This window comes from Trichechus manatus, unplaced genomic scaffold (assembly GCF_000243295.1).
Source record: "Trichechus manatus latirostris isolate Lorelei unplaced genomic scaffold, TriManLat1.0 scaffold00104, whole genome shotgun sequence".
Taxonomy (NCBI): Eukaryota; Metazoa; Chordata; class Mammalia; order Sirenia; family Trichechidae; genus Trichechus; species Trichechus manatus.
In genome coordinates, this window is record NW_004444040.1 from 1522943 (window position 1) to 1546153 (window position 23211).

General features: G+C 40.4%; 1 protein-coding gene across 6 annotated transcripts in view; it reads left to right on the plus strand.

Moving 5' to 3' along the window:
- The window catches only part of PTPRA (protein tyrosine phosphatase receptor type A), a 167372-nt gene that overhangs the window by 122911 nt on the left and 21250 nt on the right, over positions 1 to 23211 (plus strand). For 5 of the 6 annotated variants that reach the window (XM_023737505.1, XM_023737507.1, XM_023737508.1 and 2 more), the window contains 3 exons: positions 15500 to 15590; positions 16675 to 16751; positions 20043 to 20079. In XM_023737505.1, coding sequence (XP_023593273.1) covers positions 15500 to 15590; positions 16675 to 16751; positions 20043 to 20079 — 205 coding nt within the window. Of the gene's footprint in view, positions 1 to 11020; positions 11115 to 15499; positions 15591 to 16674; positions 16752 to 20042; positions 20080 to 23211 lie in introns of all 6 variants that reach the window. The other variant, XM_023737509.1, reaches the window with a different exon arrangement.

The following is a 23211-nucleotide window of genomic DNA, read 5'->3' on the forward strand; positions in this document are numbered from 1 at the left end:
GGGACATAAAGTGATACTCGTGAGGAATGCGCCTCTTAGCTCAAGTAGATACAAAAGACTAAACGGGCAGCTTCTGCCCAGAGATGAGATGGGAAGGCAGAGAGAGTTAGGAGCTGGTCGAATGGACATGGGGAATCGGGTGGAAAGGAGGAGTGTGCTGTCACAATATGGGGAGTGCAATTGGGGTCACATAACAATGTATGTATAAATTTTTGTATGGGACACCAACTTGAAATATAAACTTCATTTAAACTACAACAATAAAAAAAATGGAATGCATAAAGATCAATAACCTAGACATTAGTGAGGTAAAATGGACTGGTATTGGCCATTTTGAATCAAACAGTCATATGGTCTACTATGCTGGGAGTGACATATTGAAGAGGAATGACGTTATATTCATTGTCAGCAAGAACATTTCAAGGTCTATCCTGAAGTACAGCACTGTCAGTGATAGGATAGTATCCATACACTTACCAGGAAGACCAGTCGATAAAACTGTTATTCAAACTTACCCACCAACCACTAATGAGAAAGATGAAGAAATTGGAGATTTTTACCAACTTCTGCAGTCTGAAATTGATCAAACATGTTATCAAGATGCATTGATAATTATTGGTGTTTAGAATGCAAAAGTTGAAAGCAAAGAAGGATCGGTAGTTGGAAAATATTGCCTTGATGATAAAGATGATACTGGAGATGGCATGGTGGAATTTTGCAAGACCAATGACTTATTCATTGCAAATACCTTTTTTCAGTAACATACATGGGGACTATACATGTTGACCTTTCTGGGTGGAATACAGAGGAATCAAATTGACTACATCTGTGGGAAGAAACGATGAAGAAGCACAATATCGTCAGAACACAGCCAGGGGCTGACTGTGGAACAGACCATGAGTTGCTCATATGCAAGTTCAAGTTGAAGCTGAAGAAAATTAAAACAAGTACACTAAAGCCAAAATAGGACCTTCAATATATCCTGGCTGAATTTAGAGACCTTCTCGAGAATAGATTTGACACACTGAACACTAATGAACAAAGACCAGATGAGTTGTGGGATGACATCAAAGACATCATACATGAAGAAAGCAAAAGGTCATTAAAAAGACAGAAAAGAAAGAAAAAAACAAAATGGATGTCAGAAGAGACTCTGAAACTTGCTCTTGAATGTAGATCAGCTAAAGCGAATGGAGGAAATGAAGTAAAAGAACTAAAGAGAAGATTTCAAAGGGCAGCTGAAGAAGACAAAGTAGTATAATGAAATGTGCAATGACCTGGAGTTAGAAAACAAAAAAGGAAGAACACACTTCGCATTTCTCTAGCTGAGAGAACTGAAGAAAAAATTTAAGCTTCAAGTTTCATTATTGAGGGATTTTATGGGCAAAATATTGAACGACCCGTGAAGTATCAAAAGAAGATGGAAGAACACAGAGTTACTGTATCAAAAAGAATTGGTCAGTGTTTAGCCATTTTGGGAGATAGTATATGATCAAGAACTGATGGTATTAAAGGAAGAAGTCCAAGATGTACTGAAGGCATTGGGGAAAAACAACTCCCCAGGAATTGATGGAATGCCAGTTGAGATGTTTCAATAAACAGACTCATCGCTGGAGGTTCTACTTACCTATGTCGAGAAGTTTGGAAGACAGCTACCTGGCCATCCGACTGAAGAATCCATATTTGTGCACATTCCAAAGAAAGGTGACCCAACAGAATGCAGAAATTATTGAACAGTGTCATCAATATCACAAGCAAGTAAAATTTCGCTGAAGATAATTTAAAAGTGGTTGCCACAGTACATCAGAAGGGAAATGCCAGAAATTGAGCTGGATTCAGAAGAGGATGTGGAATGAGGGATATCATTGCTGATGTCAGATGAATATTGGCTGAAAACAGAATATCAGAAAGATGTTTACCTGTTTTATTGACTATGCAAAGGCATTTGACTGTGTGGATCATAACAAATTACGGATAACATTGCAAAGAAGGACAGTTCCAGAACACTTAATTGTGCTCATGCAGAACCTGTACATAGACTGAAGAGGCAGTCATTCGAAAAGAACAAGGGGATAGTGCATGGTTTAAAATCAGGAAAGGTGTGTGTTAGGGTTGTATCCTTTCACCATACTTATTCAGTCTGTATGCTGAGCAAATAATCCAAGAAGCTGGACTTCTGAAGAAGAACGTGGCGTCAGGATTGGAGGAAGACTCATTAACAACCTGCAATATGCAGATGACACAACCTTGCTTGCTGAAAGAGAAAAGGACTTGAAGCACTTACTGATGAAGACCAAAGACTACAGCCTTCAGTATGGATTACACCTCAACACAAAGAAACAAAAATCCTCACAACTGGACCAATAAGCAACATCATCATAAATGGAGAAAATATTGATGCTGTCAAGGATTTCATTTTACTTGGATCCACAGTCAACACCCACGGAAGCAGCAGTCAAGAAATCAGACGACGCATTGCATTGGGCAGATCTGTTGCAAAAGATCTCTTGAAAGTTGTTAAAAAGCAAAGATTTCACTTTAAGGACTAAGGTGCGCCTGACCTAAGCCATGGTATTTTCAGTTACCTCATATGTATGTGAAAGCCAGACAGTTAATAAGGAAGACTGAAGGAGAATTGATGCCTTTGAATTTCGGTGTTGGTAAAGAATACTGAATATACCATGGACTACCAGAAGAACGAAAAATCTGTCTTGGAAGAAATAGAGCCAGAATGCTCCTTAGAAGCGAGGATGGTGAGACTTCATCTCATGTGCCTTGAACATGTTATTAGGAGGGACCAATCCCTGAAGAAAGGCACCATGCTTATAAAGTAGCGGGTCAGCCAAAGAGAGGAAGACCCTCAGTGAGATGGATTGATACAGTGGCTGCAGCGATGGGCTCGGGTATAATGACTGTGAAGATGGCGCAGCACTGGGCAGTGTTTCATTCTGTTGTACATAGGGTTGCTATGAGTCAGAACCGACTCAGTGACACCTAACAACAACAGTGCTCATTGATTCAGAACACTTACCAAATCCCACAAGACAGCATCCCAGCCTCAGCACCATAAAAACCCATTGCCATCAAGTCGATTCTAACTCACAGCAACCCTATAGGACAGAGCAGAACTGCCCCGTAGGGTTTCCAAGGCTGTAAATCTTTATGGAAGCAAACTGCCACGTCCTTCTCCTGCATAGTGGCAGGTGATTTCAAACCGCTGACCTTTCTGTTAGCAGCCAAGCACTTAACCATTCTGCCACCAGGGCTCCTTTTTCAGCACCATAGTTGGGTCTTTGTTAAGCCATTCTACTATTTTGTTATCTGTAATACCAGCTGCTTTGGGGTGATGGGATATGTGATCCCATTCCCATACTTCTTTTTCTGCAAAATGAGTTCTTTGTTTAGAGGTAATGTTCCTTCAGATCCCATGTTAAGGCATTCCAGTAAATCCTTGGATGGTGGGGTTGTTCCTAGAGGCATGATAGACAACTTCATATAGATGCAATGAGAGCCAATTGCTGTGTCTCCTCAGCAGAAGGAGTCTAGTGTGATCAACCTGCCTATGGGCCGTTGGCTGATCCCCTGGTTGCTACATCAAGGTCTCAGGGTTGATCCCCTTTGCCAGCATTTGGGGCTTTCTACAGTGACGCTGACTTGATGGCACCTAACAACAACAACATGGTGACAATATCAAGTAGCCTTAGTGTGAGAGAAAGTCTGTGTTGTTGAGTGCATTCTCTCTACCTCTGCTACTGTGGCTACTGTGATAATGAGCTCATTGGGCCAGCACTGAGGTGGTGAGGGAAAGGACTGACCAACATCTTCTGGGTTCTTAGCAGTGAGTGCCATCAGGTGAGCATTCACAGGAAACACAAATATTTCCCGTCTTACTTGTTGCAGTTCTCTGTTACCCAGACATCAGTTTAGAGCCTGACCTCCAGTGAGGTAGATAGCATGATATCTTACTTGAAGTTCTGTTCACTGGGAGGATTTCTCTTTTATACTGTCATTTGGAGCCATCACTTAAGTAGGTTACCCCACAGCAGTCTGCTTCCAGCGTGGGTCAGCATGTCTCCCAGAGCCATTTGTATAGCAGGCTGGACTTTTTTCTTCAGTCTACTGTTGATAGCATTAGAACATCAGAGGTGTCTAAAAGAGTAAGACTGTGTGACAGACATTCTGTACACATCACTTCCAGCTGATGATGGAATCCTGTTGGGCATGTCCAAATTTATGCTAGTTGGATCACATAATAACTAGTTTATGATGGGAAGCTGAAGTCATTTTGATACCTGGCGTCCCATGGTCAGTCAGGCTTACAGTCTCCACCAGAGCCCAAGACTAACAGAATCATTCTGCTGACAGAATCATGGTCTTGGCCCCAAATCCTAGGGTATTTCATTATGTTTCTCTTGCTCAGTCTTACCCACAGACACTTAAAGAGCCCGATAGGATCTACCAGAGTCAATTTCTCTGTGGCCTGGATCAGCTGGAGAGCCTTCCCTTCAGATTATACCACCAGCATGTGGTATATGTTGTCTCCAAAATCCAAATTGGTCCAGCAAGCGGTGCTCCTCCTTCTTAGTGGGGGAAGGATAGTGGGGAAGGAGCACAGCCGTTGTCCTTTACATTGGATGAGATATCCTAGTATGCCCCAGGCCTTTGGACCTTCAGAAACTTGGCTCAGATGACAGGGCACTGTATTTTTAATTCATGTCTAGCATGTACATCTAGTGTACATAACTTCTGCCCTTCAAGTAGCAGTCAGCTCTATGTCATCAGCATAGTTTCAGGGCAGTATCCTGTAAAACAGTGAGACAAGATCCCTATGAACCAGATCACAGCACAGAGAGGTCAGGATGTTGTATCAAAAATTCTCCCATCACCTGACCTTCAGAGGTTCAACTCTAGCATCTTAATACTGGAATTCTGGGTCCTCAGGAGTTAGCTCAGGATCAGAACCCAATAGACCCCAAAAAGTGTATTTCCCTTTACCCAGTGTACAGTTACCATCGTGTCTTGGTTATCTAGTGCTACACTAACAGGAATACCACAAGTGGATGGCTTTACAAAAAGAAGTTTATTCTCTCACAGTCCAGTAGGCTGCAAGTCCAAATTTAGGGCATCAGCTCCAGGGGAATGCTTTCTCTTCTCTGTTGGCTCTGGTGGAAGGTTCTTGTCATCAGTCTTCCCTTGGTCTGGGAGCATCTCAGCGCAGGAACCTCAGGTCCAAAGGATGCGCTCTGCTCCTGTCATTGCTTTCTTGGTGGTATGAGGTCCCCAGTTCTCTGCTTGCTTCCCTTTCCTTTTATCTCTTGTAACTTAAAAGGTGGTGCAGGCCACACACCCTAGGGAAACTCCCTTTACATTGGATCAGGGATGTGACCTGGGTAAGGGTGGTGTTACAATCCCACCCTCATCCTCTTTAACATAAAATTACAGTCACAAAATGGAGGCCAACCACACAATTCTGGGAATCATGGCCCAGCCAAATTGATACACACATTTTTTGGGGGACATAATTCAAACCATGACACATAGTAAATGTCTGAAGGTGCTGGGAGAAGCTGGGGAGGAGTGTGTATGGTATATGAGTATTGACATACTGTGGCAGGGTTCTTTTTTATAGGTGCCTGGCCTCCCCCTCGTTAAAGGGTTCTGGGTCTGTGAACTGACCCACACCTAGAGGCTGCATGAGAGGGGCACTTTCTCTAGCATGGTGGTTCTTGTCAGGCCCCTTCAACTCACCTAGGCTGGCTGCCTCCCACTTTCACTACTGGGAGCTACACAATGAATTAACCACAACCAGAGATGTCTGAGCCTCGATGACCATGGCCTCTGAGACTCCTTCTGTCCCCCTAAGATCAAGAATCCCATTTTGATACCAGTCTCTTCCTCCAGCATCTCACTAAGGTGAGGCCAGCTAGGAAGGCACTTCCAAAGATTGCAGTGCTTTCCTCACCAGTGTCCACCCTCCAGTAAGGCAAATGTTGTGGCTCCCATCAGGGACATGCTGAAGGTGTCAGTAGGAAGGTTGTGCCTATTTATATCTCTTATAACATTCTCATCTCCTCTACTTTGTGCCAAGGGCTTTCTGGCTTTTCATTGTGGCCCAGCTGAACCCAGCATTCAGTCCATTTCCACTGGCAAACCTAGCTCAGTGTTAGAACCTTGGCCAGTTACCTGAGCTGTTGATACTACTGCAGAAGTTCAGCTGACTATAACCATAACTAGGAATTTGGCCTTATCCAAAAATTATGCTCTCCCCTCCTTGGTCTAACATCCCCGAATCTTTATCAACAACTCTCCTATAATTTTTGATGATCCAACCTTGTTTATGTACTTTGCCTGCCAGAGTATGTTATGATGCATTCTGATTATCCATGAGCAGTGAGAGCTGAGGTGGGGGGCAGTTTTCATTGTGAAAGCAAGATGCAGTAGAGAGCATAATAGAGAGATTTGAGAGGTGTCTTCAAGTTCTGTGTTTCCTTTCAGCGTCATTTCAGTTGTCTCACTTTTAAACCCCTATCTTTCACATCAGCAACCAGTTCTTTTGAATTAAAATTCAGCAAACAGTAGAATTCTGAAATCTTAATATTTGGTTTGGCAAAATACAAGCACAATCAGAGAAAAGCCCTGAGTTTCATTCTGTGTTTGGAGGTGAGCATTTGATGTTGGAGCTGGGCTTTTTTTGTTTATCTAATGTTGTCAAAAGTAATCATTTTACTCCTTGCTATCAACATTTCTAGTCTCCTTTTAATTGGGACTTCCTGCTGCTTAACCACCAACTAGAACATATGCCAGTTGATCACCAGCAATGACTAGAGTAGCTGTTGTACTGCTGTGAACCACGAGTGGCTGGTTCTTTCCCATTCTGGAAATTGGTTGATAGTTCCTTTTCCTCCATCTGAACTCAGTTATCTGGTTCACATCACCCACATTTCCCCCCAAGAATCTCTCAGTTACAACTCACTTTCTGATACTAACTGGTAAGTCAGTTAAGATTCTTTGGTTAAAAACAAAGGTCATCTTGACTAAATTAAGCAAAAAAAGCAAAACTGTGAATTGGAAAGACACTGGGGAAACTGGTAGAATTGAAACATGAGTTGGATTCTGGCAGGCATTTCCCTGGTGACTCTGGGGCCCTTCTAAGGAGCTTCCTGGGAGTGACTCTACTTCTTCCCGAGTTTCAAAACAGGGCTTTAAACTGCAACATTCTGGTTCTAACCCCTGCTTAGAGTTGGCCTTTCTTACAAGTTCCCAGGAAGTTATACATAAGAATCATCTAGGGATCTTGTTAAAATGTAGATTCTGATTCAGTGTATCCAGGGTGGAAATGCAAATTCTCAGCAGGAAACTTGTTATAAATGCAAATTCTCAGCAGGTGTTTGAACTTGAAGGAACCCAGTTCAAAGCTGTTTCAAGATCCCAGGAAAGAGATCCTGTTTGACCCAATGTGGGTCAGGTGTGACTCTGCTTAAATCAGTCAGCCCTGGCCAGGGAAGAGGAAGAATAGCACATAAGGCAGACATGCCAATTTGTCTGCTGTCATAGAATAGGAGCCCTGGTTGTCATAGAATAGGAGCCCTGGTGGCACAGTGGTTAAGAACTACAGCTGCTAACCAAAAGGTTGGCAGTTTGACTCCATCAGCTGCTCCTTGGAAACCCTGTGAGGCAGTTCTACTCTGTCCTGTAGGGTCGCTATGAGTCAGAATCAACTCGATGGCGACGGGTTTTTGTTGTTTTTTTTTATCATAGGTTAAGGGAGCCCTGGTGGTGTAGTGGTTAAATGTCTGGCTGCTAACCAAAAGGTGGGCAGTTTGAATCCACCAGCTGCTCCTTGGAACCCCTGTGGGGCAGTTCTAGTCTGTACTGTAGGGTCACTATGAGTCGAAATAGACTCGACAGCAGTGGGTTTTATCACAGAGTAATATTTTTATAATCATGGGGTGGGGAAGGTGTTTCTGAGCAAAACACAAGATTTATAAGATTCATAAACAAGAATGGAAAAGATAATATATTTAAATGTTAAACTTCTCTGTGACAAATAATACCATTTAAAAAGTGGCCAACTGGGAGAAAGTATTTGCCACAGTTAGAATCATCCATCATAAATAAAGTACTCTTATAAACCTGTGAGAAAAATATATACAGTCCAATAGAAAAATCGGCAGTTCATGAAAAAATACAAATAGTCCATAAGCATATGAAAAGAAGTTCAGCTATATCTAGTAATTAGGGAAATACAGATTAAAGCTACTGTTTTGTACCTATCAGATTTGAAAAATTTACAAGACTGATACCAAGTGTGGCCAAAGGTATGGTGAGATGGATACTCTTACAGGTTGTGGGAGTTTAAATTGGTATAACATCTAGAGGATGATTTGGCAGTATCTATCAAGATTTTAAAGGCGCCCCAGTGCACAATGGTTAAGCACTTGGCTGCTAACTGAAAGGTTGGCAGTTTGAACCAGGGCTTTGAACCAATTCATTCCAGTTTGAACCCCTGCTGATAATTTGCATTTCTAACAAGGTCCCAGGAAGTTATACATAAGAATCACTTGGGGATCTTGTTGAAATGTAGATTCTGAGTCAGTATACTTCAGGTGGAAATGCAGATTCGCAGCAGGGGTTCGCACTAGAACAGACCAGTTCAAAGCCTTGGTTTGAATCCACCCAGCAACTCCGCAGGAGGAAAACCTGGCAGTCTCGTCCTGTAAAGATTAAAACCAAAAACCCATTGCTGTCTGGTTGATTCCGACTCATAGCGACCCTATAGGACAGAGAACTGTCCCACAGGTTTCCAAGGCTGTAAATCTTTACAGAAATAGATTTCCACGTCTTTCTTCTGTGGAGCAGCTGGTTCGTTCAAACCACCAACCTTTCAGTTAGCAGCTGAGTGCGTAACAACCACACCACCAGAGCTCCTTCCTGTAAAGATTACAGCCTGGAACACTCTATGGGGCAGTTCTGCTCTGTCACATTGGGTTGCTGTGAGTCGAGATCAGCTTGTTGGCACCTAACAACAACATCAAGATTTAACTTCAGTGCTCTCTGACCTAGCTTCTGGGACTCTTGTCTAACAGAACACTCTCATGTATGCAAATGTGTGTTTGTATAAGGATATTCATTACAGCATTGTTTATAATAATAAGGAAATAAAAAGCAAATATCTATCAAATAGCAGAATGGCTAAATGATCTCTTGCATCCGTTATGAAATTCTGTAGTCATTAAAATGAATGTATTGACATAAAAAGATCTTTAAGTCATATTGTTATTGTTAGAAAACACATTGCAGAGGAATATGCATGGTATTATCCCGTTTTTGTTCTATATATATATATATATCTGTATATGTTTGTGTGTGTTGATGCCATTTTATTTTTTTAAGTCTGGAAGAATACTCTGACCTATTAACAGTGGTTACCTACAAGGCCAATGGAAGATAGCTTAGGAGAGACATGATAGGGAATTTCTGCTTACTGCTGAGTTACTTGAATTTATTTTACGGCAAGCATATTTCTTCTGTAATATTTTAATGATAAATAGAGGTAATGGATCTTAGTATATATGTTTTAATAGATGTATAACATCTAGAATAAAGGAGTTTATGCCTCCAGGTTGGACCATGCCTTAAGTCTTGTGACCAGGTCTCCATGAAAGAAATATCACCAAATGGGAGGTTATTCCAGAGAGAAACTGGACCATGGGGGTGAACAGCTGAAGGAACAATAGGCATAGGACATGACAACTACTTTCAGATATTTGACGAGCTAAAAGGAGAGTGTGTATCGTTGCTGTGAATCCCAACCATGGTTGAAAGTTCTGCGCAATGGCAAACAAATTGGAACTTTTTTATTCACCAGCATTTGTCTTGGGGGAAACATTAAATTTATTTTAAACACTTTGGAAAGCCACTTACTGAGATCCCTAAGACATGCTCAAAATAGTAAAAACTTGGCTAGGTCTTGAGAGGGAGGAGATAGGAGAGAGAGGAGAGGAAAAAAGGTAGAGCCAGTGAGATGCTGAAAATATGTGCATTGTGAGATGTGACCCCCTTCCTCAGGACTATGCCTCTTTAGTAAAGATAGCTGAATTTTTTGAATTTCCAGGTGAAGAAATTATGTGTGTGATAACTGCTGATAGGACTGAATGTACCATATGAGTTGAGGCAGGGGCAAAATGTTGCTGTATTGATGAGCTGTCTCTAAATAAATCGGAGCCAGAGGCCCCTGGGAATTAGCAGGGACTGTCACAAGGGCTTTAGAGTTCAGCAGACTAAGGAATTGCGGTTCAGACCTTCTCAGGGGCAGAGCAGGCTCCAGCTGACACCTGGGTTACACTAGTCAGTACAAGGGAAATGCAAAAGAAATTGTGTATCTGGGTGTTGGATCCTTCTAAATAAAACCGTTCCAAGATGAGATGAACTGCCTGGGAAAGTAGTAAATTCCCCATCACTGCAGAATGTTCAGGCACGGGTGACTATAGGTGAGAGATTTGAAAGAGAATTCAAACTTAAAAGTGAAGGAAATTCAGTTCTGTACTAGAGATTCTGGGCAGCACAGTGAGACAAGAAAAGAAATGAAAGGTATGAGGATTGGAAAGAAAGAGACAAAATATGCATTATTCACAGAGGAGGATATTGTCCTCAGAGAAATCCAAAGACTCATCAGATAAATTATTAGAATTAACAAGTTTTTTAAGCAAGATTGCTAGATACAAAAACAGTATAAAAAATTAATGCATTTCTATGCATAGACCACAAGCAGCAGATCCAATGATAATTTTTTAAAGATGCCGTTTACTATAGCATCAGAAATATAAAGTACATTGGAATAAATTTAAATTATTTACAAAATCTTTGGAGAAACTTATTTTTAAAATTTTGAAGACATGGAAAACAGCCTAAACTAATGAAGAGATAGGATCATTGGATTAGAAGGCTCAATATTGTAAAGATGTCAGTTCTCCCAAATTGATATATAGATTCAATGCAATTCCAATAAAAATCCCAACAGGTTTTTTGTGGAACTTGACAAGCTGATTCTAAAATATATATGGAGGAGAAAAGATCCAAGAATAGCCAAGACATTCCTGAAGAAGAAGAACAAGGTGAGGAGACCCGCCTTACCAGATATAAAGAGTTATTACAAAATTTTAGTAATTAAGACAGTTTTGTATTGGCACTGGGGTAGACAGATTGACCAATGGAATAAAATAGCCCAGAGCAGGCCTATGTGTGTGACAGAAATGTTGTTGCAGTTTTGGTGGGGGAAACGATGCTCTTTACAATAAATAGTGCTGGGGCAATTGGGTAACCCTAGGGGAATAAACGAAACCGAACTCCTATCTCATACCAAACACAAAAACCAATTACAGTTGGTGTAAAGACTGAAGTTTAAAGGATAAAACATAGAGACAGTAATATAGGAAAATTATTCGTGATCTCACAGTAGGGAAGGATTTCTCAAGACTTAAAATGTTGATAAAGGGAAAAATTGATCAATTTGACTACATTAAAATGAAGAACTTCTGTCCATAAATAGACACCATAAAGAAAGTGAAAGGACAAGCCAATGCTTGGGAAGGATATTTGTAACACATATAACTGTTAAAGGGTGAGTATCTAGAATCTATAAAGAACTTCTACAGATTAATAAGAAAATAAGCAATCCAGTAGAAAAATGGGGGAAGCGTTTGACTAGGTACTTCAGCAAAGTGAAAGTCCATTGACTAGTAAACTATGGAAAGATGGTGAACCTTATTAATAATCAGAGAAATGTAAGTTAAAACATTTGCTGCGCTTAAAGTCTGACGATAGCAAAGGTTGGTGAAGGTATGTAACAACTAGGCAGGCACTTTACAACTAGAACACTTTACATTGCTGGTGGCAGTATAAATTGGTACAATTACTTTGAAAAACAATTTGGCCATATCTGGTAAGTTTAAAGATAATCATACCCAATACTTTTACCCATGTACACAAGGAAACACATACAAATTAGTGTTCAAAGCAGGAATGTTAACTGAGGCCTGGTGACACAACAGTTAAGCACTCAGCTGCTAACCAAAAGATTGGCAGTGTGAACCCATCCAGCAGCTCTGGGAGAAAGACCTGATTCTGTTCCTGTAAAGATTACAGCCTAGAAAACCCTATGGGGCAGTTCTACTTTGTCATATAAGATTGCTCTGAGTTGAAATTGACTCGATGGCACCTAATACTAGAATGGATAAATAAATTTTGGTCCTTTCTCATAATGGAACACTACAAAGTAAAGTGAATGAACTTGAGCTACATATAACAACCTGGGTGAATCTCAAGAATATAATGTTGAGCAGAAAAAAGCAAGTAAAAAAATAGACTGAGCAATAACAATATATTGTTTAAGGATACAAAATATATCGGGTACAAATAAAGCAAGAGAATTGAGAAAAACAAACTTCCAAGTTTTACCTGTGAGAGAGGAGGGACAAGGATATGATGAGGAGCCCATAGAGAACTTTTAAGTTAAATGGAGTGGTAGATAACACAGGTAATTTTTTTAATGATTTTTTTTATTAATACAAAAATTTTTTTAAAGAAAATTGACATGTTAAAAAATCAGTACCTAGCCTTGGTTCCAGCAAGGGATGAATGGTCTTTGATGCCACCTAGTGTTCCTAGAGAGTTGAGCATCTTATAGCCTTCTGATTCTGCTGCTCCTTCCTAGCTCTGTGGACTAGGTTTTTCAGAGTGAAAACTGAACGGAAAAGGGTTCCGTCTATTTTTATCCCTGCCAACCTAGACTCCTCCATCTGAACCGTCTCTTCTAGCACTGTTTTCTAGGGCACACCCTTTTCATCTCTCTTGTCAAACAATGGCTTACCCCTGTTTTCTTCCTGACTTTCCATGTAGGAGCGGCAGCCTGCCTGGAAACCCAGTTTTGCTCCGTCGTGACTGGGGGAGCTAGGGATGCTAGTCAGACTTTGAGGTGGTGATCATTGTCATTCCTGACCCTTCTGTATTAAGGGCTGTGTTCAGGTGGTTTGCTGGCACTACCTCTGTTCTACATCATTCTAGACAAGAGATATACAGGAAAAGGAGCGCTACTGGATTAGTCATGAGGACTTTTTAAAAGCTTGTAGCTCATCCTGCCCTGTACAAGGGAGAAAACCTGTGGAAATCTAGCCTATGTGGAGGAAGAAAATGCAAACTGTGCATGAATTAGGCAACTCCAGTCTTAAGTATGATCTCTATTCCATGTGCAAGAGTCCAGCCCAGGAAACTTTTTTCTCCCCATTACGTCTTGACAGCATAGTGTCTGAGGGAATTGCCTCTCTGAGTAACGATACGCAGAACCTCCAAGGTGTTTACTCTGAAAGGAAAATCTCTTGAGTAGGTGAGGTCAGTTGGATCATGAGACCTTGCCTGCTTTTATCTTAGGGTCTTTCACTTTAATTTCTCCTACCACTGTCATGCTGGTTCCCAGGAAATATATTTGCTCCCTTCATAAACCTGTTGCTTCCATTTGGACAAAATTGGTTCCCTTTGATTGGTATTTCCTTTATTGAGGCATATATATATGTATATGTATATATATATGTAGTATTATCAAAGCCAGAAATATGAGAGTAATCCTTCATTCCTGTGTCTTTCTCTCTCCAGTCCACCTTCCCTTCATTCCATCTCCAGATCTAGCAGTTTTAACCCCAGAATATATCTCAAATGCATCAATTTCCATGTACTTTCACTGCCACCATCATCTTTCATGCTTCTACTCCATGCTTCTATTCTTGCCTCCCTTTAGTCCATTTTCCACATAGCAGCCAGAGTGATTCTTTGACATGTAAATTGGATCCCACTTAAAAAACCTTCAATGATTTCCTCATGCACTTAGAATAAAATTCAACTCCCTGTTCAAGGACCTACATGGAAATGTATGATCTGACCTTTCCAGTCTCATCTCCTCCCACTTCCTCCTGCCATCCTGCCAGCCGTGCTTTCTGCACCACAGCCTCTTTCTTTCTTCTTTCAGTTCCCCCACCAAAGCCAAGCCTTCTCCTGCCTCTGGATCAGCACAGATACTGTTCCCTGTGCCTGGAATACTACTTTCCACGCTTACCCTTCCTCATAGAGACCTACCTTAATCTGAATTTAGCCCCTTCAAATAATTTTCCTAATAGTATTCTGTACTTTCATTGCATTTACCATGGTGTGTCATTGTATATGTATTTATTTGCTTATTGTCTGACTTTCACCCACAAGTTTGTATTGTCCATGAGGGGAAGAACTATGTTTGATTCACCACTGTTTGCGCTGTACCTAGCCCTGTTCCTAATAAGTACACAATGTATATTTGTTGAAAGAATGAATGAAAAGTAATACATGAACCATTTACTCAACTGTTCCCCTACTGCTGGATACTAAGGTTGCTTTCAGTTCTGAGTCATTCCAAATGATGATGAAGTGAATAATTTGAGCATAGAAATTTTTATTTCCTTACGGTAGATTCTCAAAAGTGGAGTTGCTAGGTCAAAGGGTATGAATATTTGTAAGGGTCATAAAACATATTTCTCAATCACTAATCAGAAAGGTAGTCTAGGTTGGAATTTAAAACTTATTTCCCTTTTGCTTTCTTAGTTTTGAATATACGGAACATGTAAGAGGTAAACAGTTCAAATAATAAAGTTCAGCTTTCCACTCCTGTAAAAAATAATTTATGGAATGTTTATTCTGTACCAGACGTGAGATTATCTCATTAGCTCCTTATGTGGCCGGTATTATTATCCCAGTTTTACAGATGAGGAAACTTGGTCCCGGAGAGTTAAGGGATTTGCTTAAATTCACATAACCCAGACTATCTCACATCAAACCCTTTATGCTTAACCACGTACCTCCAGGCCCTAGCTACTTAACATTTGCTCCAAAACTGCTACAGATTCAACATCACTTCATCCAAGTCCTGTGCTTCCTAACCGCTGCATTTGTGTGAATCCTCCCACTACCATCAGCCCTTGCGTCTTTGCCACATGATGCTGGAGGCTGGGATGCCTGGCCCTTTTGTCAGCCCTGGAGAGAGGGCCTAACTCAGCTGGCCATCCAGAACTCTCCTGTGTGCATCTCAAGAGACATATCTAATCTTTACATGGTGGTTTGCATGGGAATAAATGACCCATTCCTTTAATTATGTCCCCACCCCTACTTACAGAGGTGCTGCATTATGGCCGAACATTATAACAGGACCTTAACCACATAGTAATCATAAAAAGAGCATGCTGTGCTTGAAGTAACCAGAAGGGCATCTTACCTTTGGGGATTTTTGGTGTTAAACTCCAAGGAGCTTGTCAGGCTGTTTAGGGGACAGGTACGCTCTCTTGTTAGACTGTAAATATTCACCTGGGCTCATGTTCTTCTCCCCAAGGAAAAGTAGAGTTTGCTGTCAGGGTTTAGCGTAGAAATCTGTATGTTTGTTGTTAATCCCTGTTAATAACTTCTCTAATTTCTCTTAATTTTTCAGGCTCTTCCTGCTTGTCCTATCCAGGCCACCTGTGAGGCTGCCTCCAAGGAAGAAAACAAGGAAAAAAATCGATATGTAAACATCTTGCCTTGTGAGTGTTTGTAGAGTTTTTCTTAGGATGTAACCAGAAAATACATATATAGGCAGAGTTTCTGAGGATGGAAAGAATATTGCTGTTGGTCATAGGAGGCTTGGTAACAAGAGTAGGTCAAGCCTTTGGGCTGAAAGAGTTTGTTGCTCCCAGGGAGACCCAGGTGATCACAGAGTCAGTTGGGGTGGTTGACCAGGTTTTTTGTGGTAGGCTTTGAGTTTCTAGGAGGTCAGGGAGAGATATTTCACTAGGGCCAGACAGGGAGGGATTTATTGTTGTTTCTGTTGTGTTTTTGGTAATGCTCATTGCAAAGAAATTCCAACATAGAGTTCTCTTCATAACCATCTCCCCCTCCCCAGAGTTAGCCATGAGTCAAAGTCGGAATCAACTCAACAACAATGGAGGGGAGTATCTTATTCAATTATCTATAACCTACTAGGCATTTTTCTAGGCCAGTGGTCTCCAGAGTGAGAAGTGCATAGTTCAGCTGGATGTGAGAGGAAAACGTTTGAACTCTTTATATTTGTTTTTTTAATTTATCCTTCAGAAAATTTCTGGGGTATTTTTGGGTGCTTAATATATTAGTACACATTCATTGACAGCAATGGGTTTTAATGGGTGCATAATTTATCAGTAGAATACTTATATATCAGGTACATGCTCAAATTTTTTATTGATGGTGTGTGGAACCCAAAAAGATAAAAGACCAGTGTACTAGGCCTTTATAGATACTTAAGTCTTCTTATGTGTATATGTATGTGTGGATGTGTGTGTGTAAATTTTTTTTAAATATAATTGATATACTGTACACATTGCTTTTTTTTGTCACTTAATATATATTGGAAAAGCATCTGTCATAAACAGAAGTACTTAGTTTGCTTTTTTAAAACTACTTAGTATTCCATGTTGTGGATATATCTTATTTAACTAGCTACCTAATGATTGTGGAGGTGTTTCTAAATTTTTGCTGTTATAAATAGTGTTGCAGTGTCTCTGTACATAGGCACAGATGTCTCAACTAGCCTGGTTGTATCAGGAAGAGTGAAAAATAAAATTGGATTTTATTGAAATTTTTTTTTTCTAGATGACCACTCTAGAGTGCACCTGACACCAGTTGAAGGGGTTCCAGATTCCGATTATATCAATGCTTCATTCATCAATGTAAGGAACTTGAGCTTTCTCATTATTTCCTTAAACGACCATTGGCTGCCATCTGCTAGCTTCTTCACATCTGCAGATTAGGAGAGAGATTTTTCATTTTCAGTTTTCCCTGAGGAGTTTCATTTTTTTTTAAGTGACTGAAAAAAAATTTTTTTTAAAGATAATCAAATAGTTTAAAATATATTCTTAAGTTTACCGTGCCATCATTCCCAAAGGTTTCCCATCAGAATTTAAATTTGTATTTTTCTGTAAGAGTCAGTAAATTCTTTATTGAGCTTATTCTAATAACTAAGAACAAACACAGGAATTGAGAATAGTGAAGGTTTAGAATATCTTCTGAAATCAGTAAGAAAGGACAGTGAAAAGGGAAAACAAAAGGCATATCCAGCTGCACTGAGGGCCTAGCTAAGGTGGGAAATCATCAATGTATAGGAGCCTCAGTTGTGTAATTTTCTCCAGCTATACCTGGGATTGGTGATGTGTAGAGAACATGTGGTAATCAGACAAAGGGAGTTAAGGAAATGTCAATTGCTGTTTCAAGTAGTTAGCCAAAGGTTTCAGGTTCAGTAGAGAAAGGCAGTGATATTAGGAGTGAACTAATATACTAGGAAAAGGTGATGGGATCAAGGAATGGTGCTCAAGAGGAGGTAAGAGCATGGTTGGGTTAAGAAAAGGATAAAGATGGAAGAATAGAAGGTTGTAGCCCAAAAAATAGGCTATCAGATGGACTTCAGAAATGGAGCAGTCAGATATCATCACCGGTGTGAATTTGCTGAAGTTTCTATATATATGTTTAACAGTGATGGTCACATGTTTGTAGTTGGAAGGAAGGAACGCTGATTAGAGAAATGGTTGATGTGGTAGATAAGGAGAATGGAGAAAGGCTGCTGATCAGCTAGGAGTTCTAGGACTTACATGAAGATTTATGATGAGGTTAGAAGGAACAGGTTAAGTTTAATATTATGCAGAAGAGTACAGCAGTATCGGTTAGTGTGCTTTCAACTGCAAGTAAGAGAATACTCAACTAAAAGTTACCTAGGCAGGAACATTTATTCATCTCATATAATATGATGGCAGATTTAGGCCAGTTCTAGGGTTGGCTATTCTATGGTTCAGTGACATCATTAAGAACCAGGTGCTGAAGAGAAAGAGGCAGGAATAGGAGGAGGATATGGAATGTGTGCCTAATTGCCTCCATGAACAACTGCCTTGCTTGCCATGAGACAGAAGAAATGGATAGTGCCCAGCTACTGTTACTGGAGATTTTGATCAAGATTCCATGAAAGGGGAAAATCAGAACAGACTTTCAAATTCTCATGGGACTCTAGACTTTCTGGAGCCACGGAGGGTAGATGAACCCCAGAAGCTATTGCCCTGAGGTAATCTTTAAATCTTAAACCATAAGTATCCCCTAAAGTTATCTTAAAACCAAACAGTAGTTTAGCTTAACGAGTGAAAAAGGTCTGCCTTGAGCATTACGCTTTTTTAACAGCTATCTATATGGGATCAGATTGACAATAGCAACTTGAAAGATTAGATAGGAGCCTTAGCGGGCAGTGAGTTTACATTAATGAGGGTGAAACAACTCAGAAGAGGAGGGTGAGAATGGTTGTACAACTCAGAGTATAACCAATGTCACTAAATTTTTAGTACATGTAGAAACTGTTGAATTGGTGTATGTTTTGCTGTGTGTATTCTCAACAACAACAAAGTAAATCAAATTTGGGGGGGAGAAAAGAGAACCCAGGTGCATTCGTCTTTCTACTTGGATATCCTCAGCCTGTTGGCAATGTCTCATGATCACAAGATGGCCCATGTTTCTTATTACTGGTAGGGAAATGTAGCTAGCAGCTCGAGCTAGCTGGGAGTCAGCTTTCAGAATCCAAAAACATCTTAGAAACCAGGGAGCCACATTTTATCTTTCTCTTGAACATAACACAAGGAAGATCAGTGAGTTTTGCCTCATTCTAGTTACACCTCATTGGTTAAGCAATACCGTCGTATCACTATATAGGCATGCTTTCATAAGATGCATACCACACACTCCTGGTAAAGATAGGGCAGGAAACACCTTGGAGCTGGGTCTTCTTACTGTGGTTTTAAGCTATTCATGGCCCATAGGCTCCAATAAAGAGCTTAGCAGTGACTTCTCTTGAAGCAGATGTATGCTTAACATACTCAAAGAGTTTCTCTGTATTAACTGTTAGTTTATACGATAAACAAAATTCAGCATCCTAAATTAAGACTTTCTCAATTTCCATCTTTTAATGATTAAAAATATTTACTGAAACTTAAATTCCTTTTCTCAGTAAAAATTTTAACAAGTTTCCTCTTGCTGACTCTCTGTCCATCTCTGAGGTATGAAGTTTATCCTTTTGTGTTATGAAGCAGCCCTGCCCTGCCCTTGTTTGAACTGGAGTAAGAAGTAACTTCTCAGATTTTGGCCTCCTCTTTTATTCTGCTACTGCTTAGCAGACTTACATTTCTTACTGTCACCTTAGTGTGACGTGATACCCCAGTCATGAAGCTGCCTTCCTTGTTGGCCACGTCATTGCTTCCAGGAGTGGCAAAGGATGATTCACGACCCTTAAATCAAATGATTTCTTACTCACGTAGAATGTCTCAAGTGAATACCACATTTAAACCATGTGGTTGAAAAGATACACCACTAAAACCATAAAGACTGAAAAAGAAAATTACCTGCCCATTGACCGTTTCTCAGAGGTTGCTTATCTGATGTAATGGCATCCCGGGCTCCTTTGCTTCTTATCTCCTGCTGTCTGTAATGGAGAACCCTGCTGGCAAACACTGGGAGCAGCTCCACTGTACTCACAGGCTGCTCCCTGAAAGTTAGTGCACTGGGCAAAGCATCCTCAAGGAAATAACCCTTTTCCTTCCTAGTGTGGGCCCAGCTGCATCCCTGGAACTATCACATATGCTTTTGCCTTAGAAGATTCTTATCCACCAATACTAAAACCTACATTGTCTGCTGCTGATAAAACATCAGAAACATACTTTAGCCTACGAGTTGGTATTTGGATATTGTTATACCAGTATTCATGAATAATTCACTTTGAGAAGACTACTTAGTCCCTTTGAGTTTTGCAGTCTTTGGTTCCTGCTATCCAAAGTTCATCCTTTGGGAATTCCTAGAATGGAAATTCTTGCTAATTTCCTGGACCTTTTCACAAGGGAGGCTTTGTTAACTGGTGGGGAGTCAGACTCCAGAATTTCATTCCTATCCGTTTTTGGTTTTCACTTTCTTTTTCTATACCTCTCCCCTATTCCCAGGGCTACCAAGAAAAGAACAAATTCATTGCTGCACAAGGTAAAGTAATGACTAGTTTTTACTTGGGGGCTTAACCATGAGCCCTTTTGGGTTTGAGGGTTTTTTTCCAAATGCTAAATAGATTAATCAGAATGCAGTAACTTTTCTGTAATTATTGCTGCCTGAAAGAAATATAATCTGCCTTCCAGGTTTACAAAGAAGGGCCTTCATCTTGATGTCTTAGTATCCAGGGGTCCTGGAAAAGAAGACCTTTTGTATTATGTATTTAGAAAAGGCTACACACACACACAGACGCACACACACACACACACATGTATATATATATATACATACATATGTGTGTGTGTGTGTGTGTATATATGTATGTATATATATATAACCACAGTCTAAGGAGGCCTTCTGTCCTTGAGGCCAGTTGGGAACCTTAGGTTCTAGCTAGGCTGCTCAGAGTTCAGATTTGGTGTCAGTCTCCAGAGAGACTCAGCCATCTCAGAGGGTCCGGGCTGGTTCTTCTTCTCCCCCGGCTCATGGGCTTGAGTGCCACTATTATTTGCAGATAGGTGGTCTAGGAACCCTCAGAACAGAGACTCAGTGCCATGGTCCTGTACATGCTCTGCCCACATTTCCCCTGCTGTTCTAACTAGTGTCTCCGACTTTGGGATCTTTGCAAAAATATCTTTCAGTTTATTTATTGACCACCTATTTCCTGCCAGGCACTAGCCTAGGTGCTCGGGATTTGTAGGGGAATAAAACAGGATATGGTTCCTGCCTTCTTAGAGCCTTTAGTTGGTGGAGGACAGTTTATAGCAAACATAGCCATCTGTCAATTCAGGTCCACCTTTCCGGGCCCAGCTCAGATACGCTTACTCATAACATACATTCTTGTTTCCATGGATGCAATGAATTAATATATGGATATATTTTATATGTTACTGTTATTATTGTGTGCCATCAAATCAATTCCAACTAATAGTGACCCTGTATGATAGAGTAGAACTGACCCATAGGGTTTCCTAGGCTATAATCTTTACCGGAGCAGATTACCAGGTCTTTTATCCTGCAGAGCTGGTGATGGGTTGAAAACGCTGGCCTTTGGTAGTAGCTGGGCACATAACTATTGCGCCACCAGGGCTCCTTATATTTTTTATATTTATTGAATTTTTCAATTTTCTTCTCCCTGTATGGCCTGAAATTTCCTTTTTAATGTTGACTTTCATCTCTGCCTTTTTGTTGAAGGCTTCCTAAAACATCTAGAAACCCTTAACCTTCAGTTCATATTTAAGTGTTAATACTGTAGCACTTCACAAGGACCTTACAACAACATAGGTCCATTTTCCCCCTTCCTCATGTCCCTTATACTGTAGTCTTCATGTGTATTATATCTACATATATTATAAACTTCACAATACAGTGATATAATTTTTGTTTTAAACCATCTTATTTATTTTTTTAAAGAAATTAGGGGGGAAAAGTCATATTTACCATTTTTGGTGCTCTTCATTACTTTTTGAAGGTCTTGGTTTCCATCTGTTGTTTCCCTTCATCCTAAGAACTTCCTTTAGTACTTCTTGTAATGTAGGTCTGCTGGCAACAAATTCTCTTTATTTCCTTTTATTTAAAATGTTGTTTTACTTTCATTCTTGACTTTTTCACTGAATATTGAATTATAGGGTGACAGTTCTTGTTTTTTTCAGTACTTTAAAGATTTTCCAATCTTCTGGCCTCCATTTTTTCCTAATGAGAAGTCAGCAGTCATTAGAGTCATTGTTCCTCTGTACACAATATGTTGGTTTTCTCTGGCCGTTTTGAGATTTTATCTTCATTTTTTATTTTCAGCAGTTTGATTATGATGTACTTCATACCTAGGTATGGTTTTGTTTGTATTTATACTGCTTAGGGTTCAGTGAGCTTCTTGATACTGTAAATTTAGGTCATTTACCAAATTTGGGGAAATTTTGGTCACTGTTTCTTCAAATATTTTTTCTACCCAGTCTCTCTTCTCATTCTGAAGCTCCAATTATATGTATGTTACACCTTTTGATAGGTCCCACAAGTCCTTGAAGCTCTGTTCACTTTGTTTTTCTCTTCCTTTCTGTTCCAGGGTGCAGTTGCTTAGAAACAGTTTGATCCTTTTGAGGGTTTAGTTTTAAGCTTTGTTGGGTGAAACAAGAGCAGCCTTTAATCTAGAGCTGATTTTGCTCCACTGCTGAACCAACACCTTTCTGAGTATTCTACCTGATACCCACTGAATTACAATGTTTTTCTACTTTGGCTGGTGGGAAAACAAACTATTCCCGGCCTTCTGTGAACCCTAGAGATTGTTCCCCCTGCTTTATTTGGGTGTTTTCCACCCCGGCCTCAGACAGTTGCGTCACAGGCAATCTCTAATCAGAACTCAGTTGAAGATTCAAGGAGAACCCTCTGCAGATCTCCAGAGCACTCTCGTTATGCATCTCTTTCCTCTCCATTACTCTACCCTGCCAGCTTAGCCACCGTGGTCTCCCCTGACACCCAGCTTTGTCTCCCCAACTTAGCGAGACTATCAGACTCCACCTGGGTTCCCCCTCTTTGTACCACCGCCTGAAAACTCACTCCAGACAATGAGCTGGGATAATCATAGGTCTCACCTCATTTGTTTCCTCTCTCTCAGGGATCACTCTCCTGCACTGCCTGGTGTCTTATGTCTTAAAAACTATTGTTTCATATATTTGGTCCAGGCAGGATCGTGAATTCGGTCCCTGTTACTCCATCATGCCTAGAAGCAGAAGTCTTAACCCTTGTTTCTCATTCAGGTCCGCATCTTATAATACCTCTTATTTCTGGGCACCAGTTACCTGGATGTCCCACCTGCCCTTCAAGTTCCGCATTTCTAACCCTGAACTCATTGTCTTCCTGGTTCTTCCCCCATCCTGTGTTTCTGATAACAGTATTACCATATTCCCTAGCACTTAGGTGAAAAATGTTAGTCATCTAGATTTCTTTTTACTTTCTCACCTATAATAGATGTCAAGTCTTGACAGTTCCACTTCAACAGTACCCTGTCTATTCTCACTGCTTCACCCTTGTTCATACTCTCACAGCCTTCATGTTCTTTGCCTGTCTTCCTATTTTATCTCTTACAACCCCAGTCCATCCTTACACATTGCTGCTAGATTCATCTTTTCCGTGGAA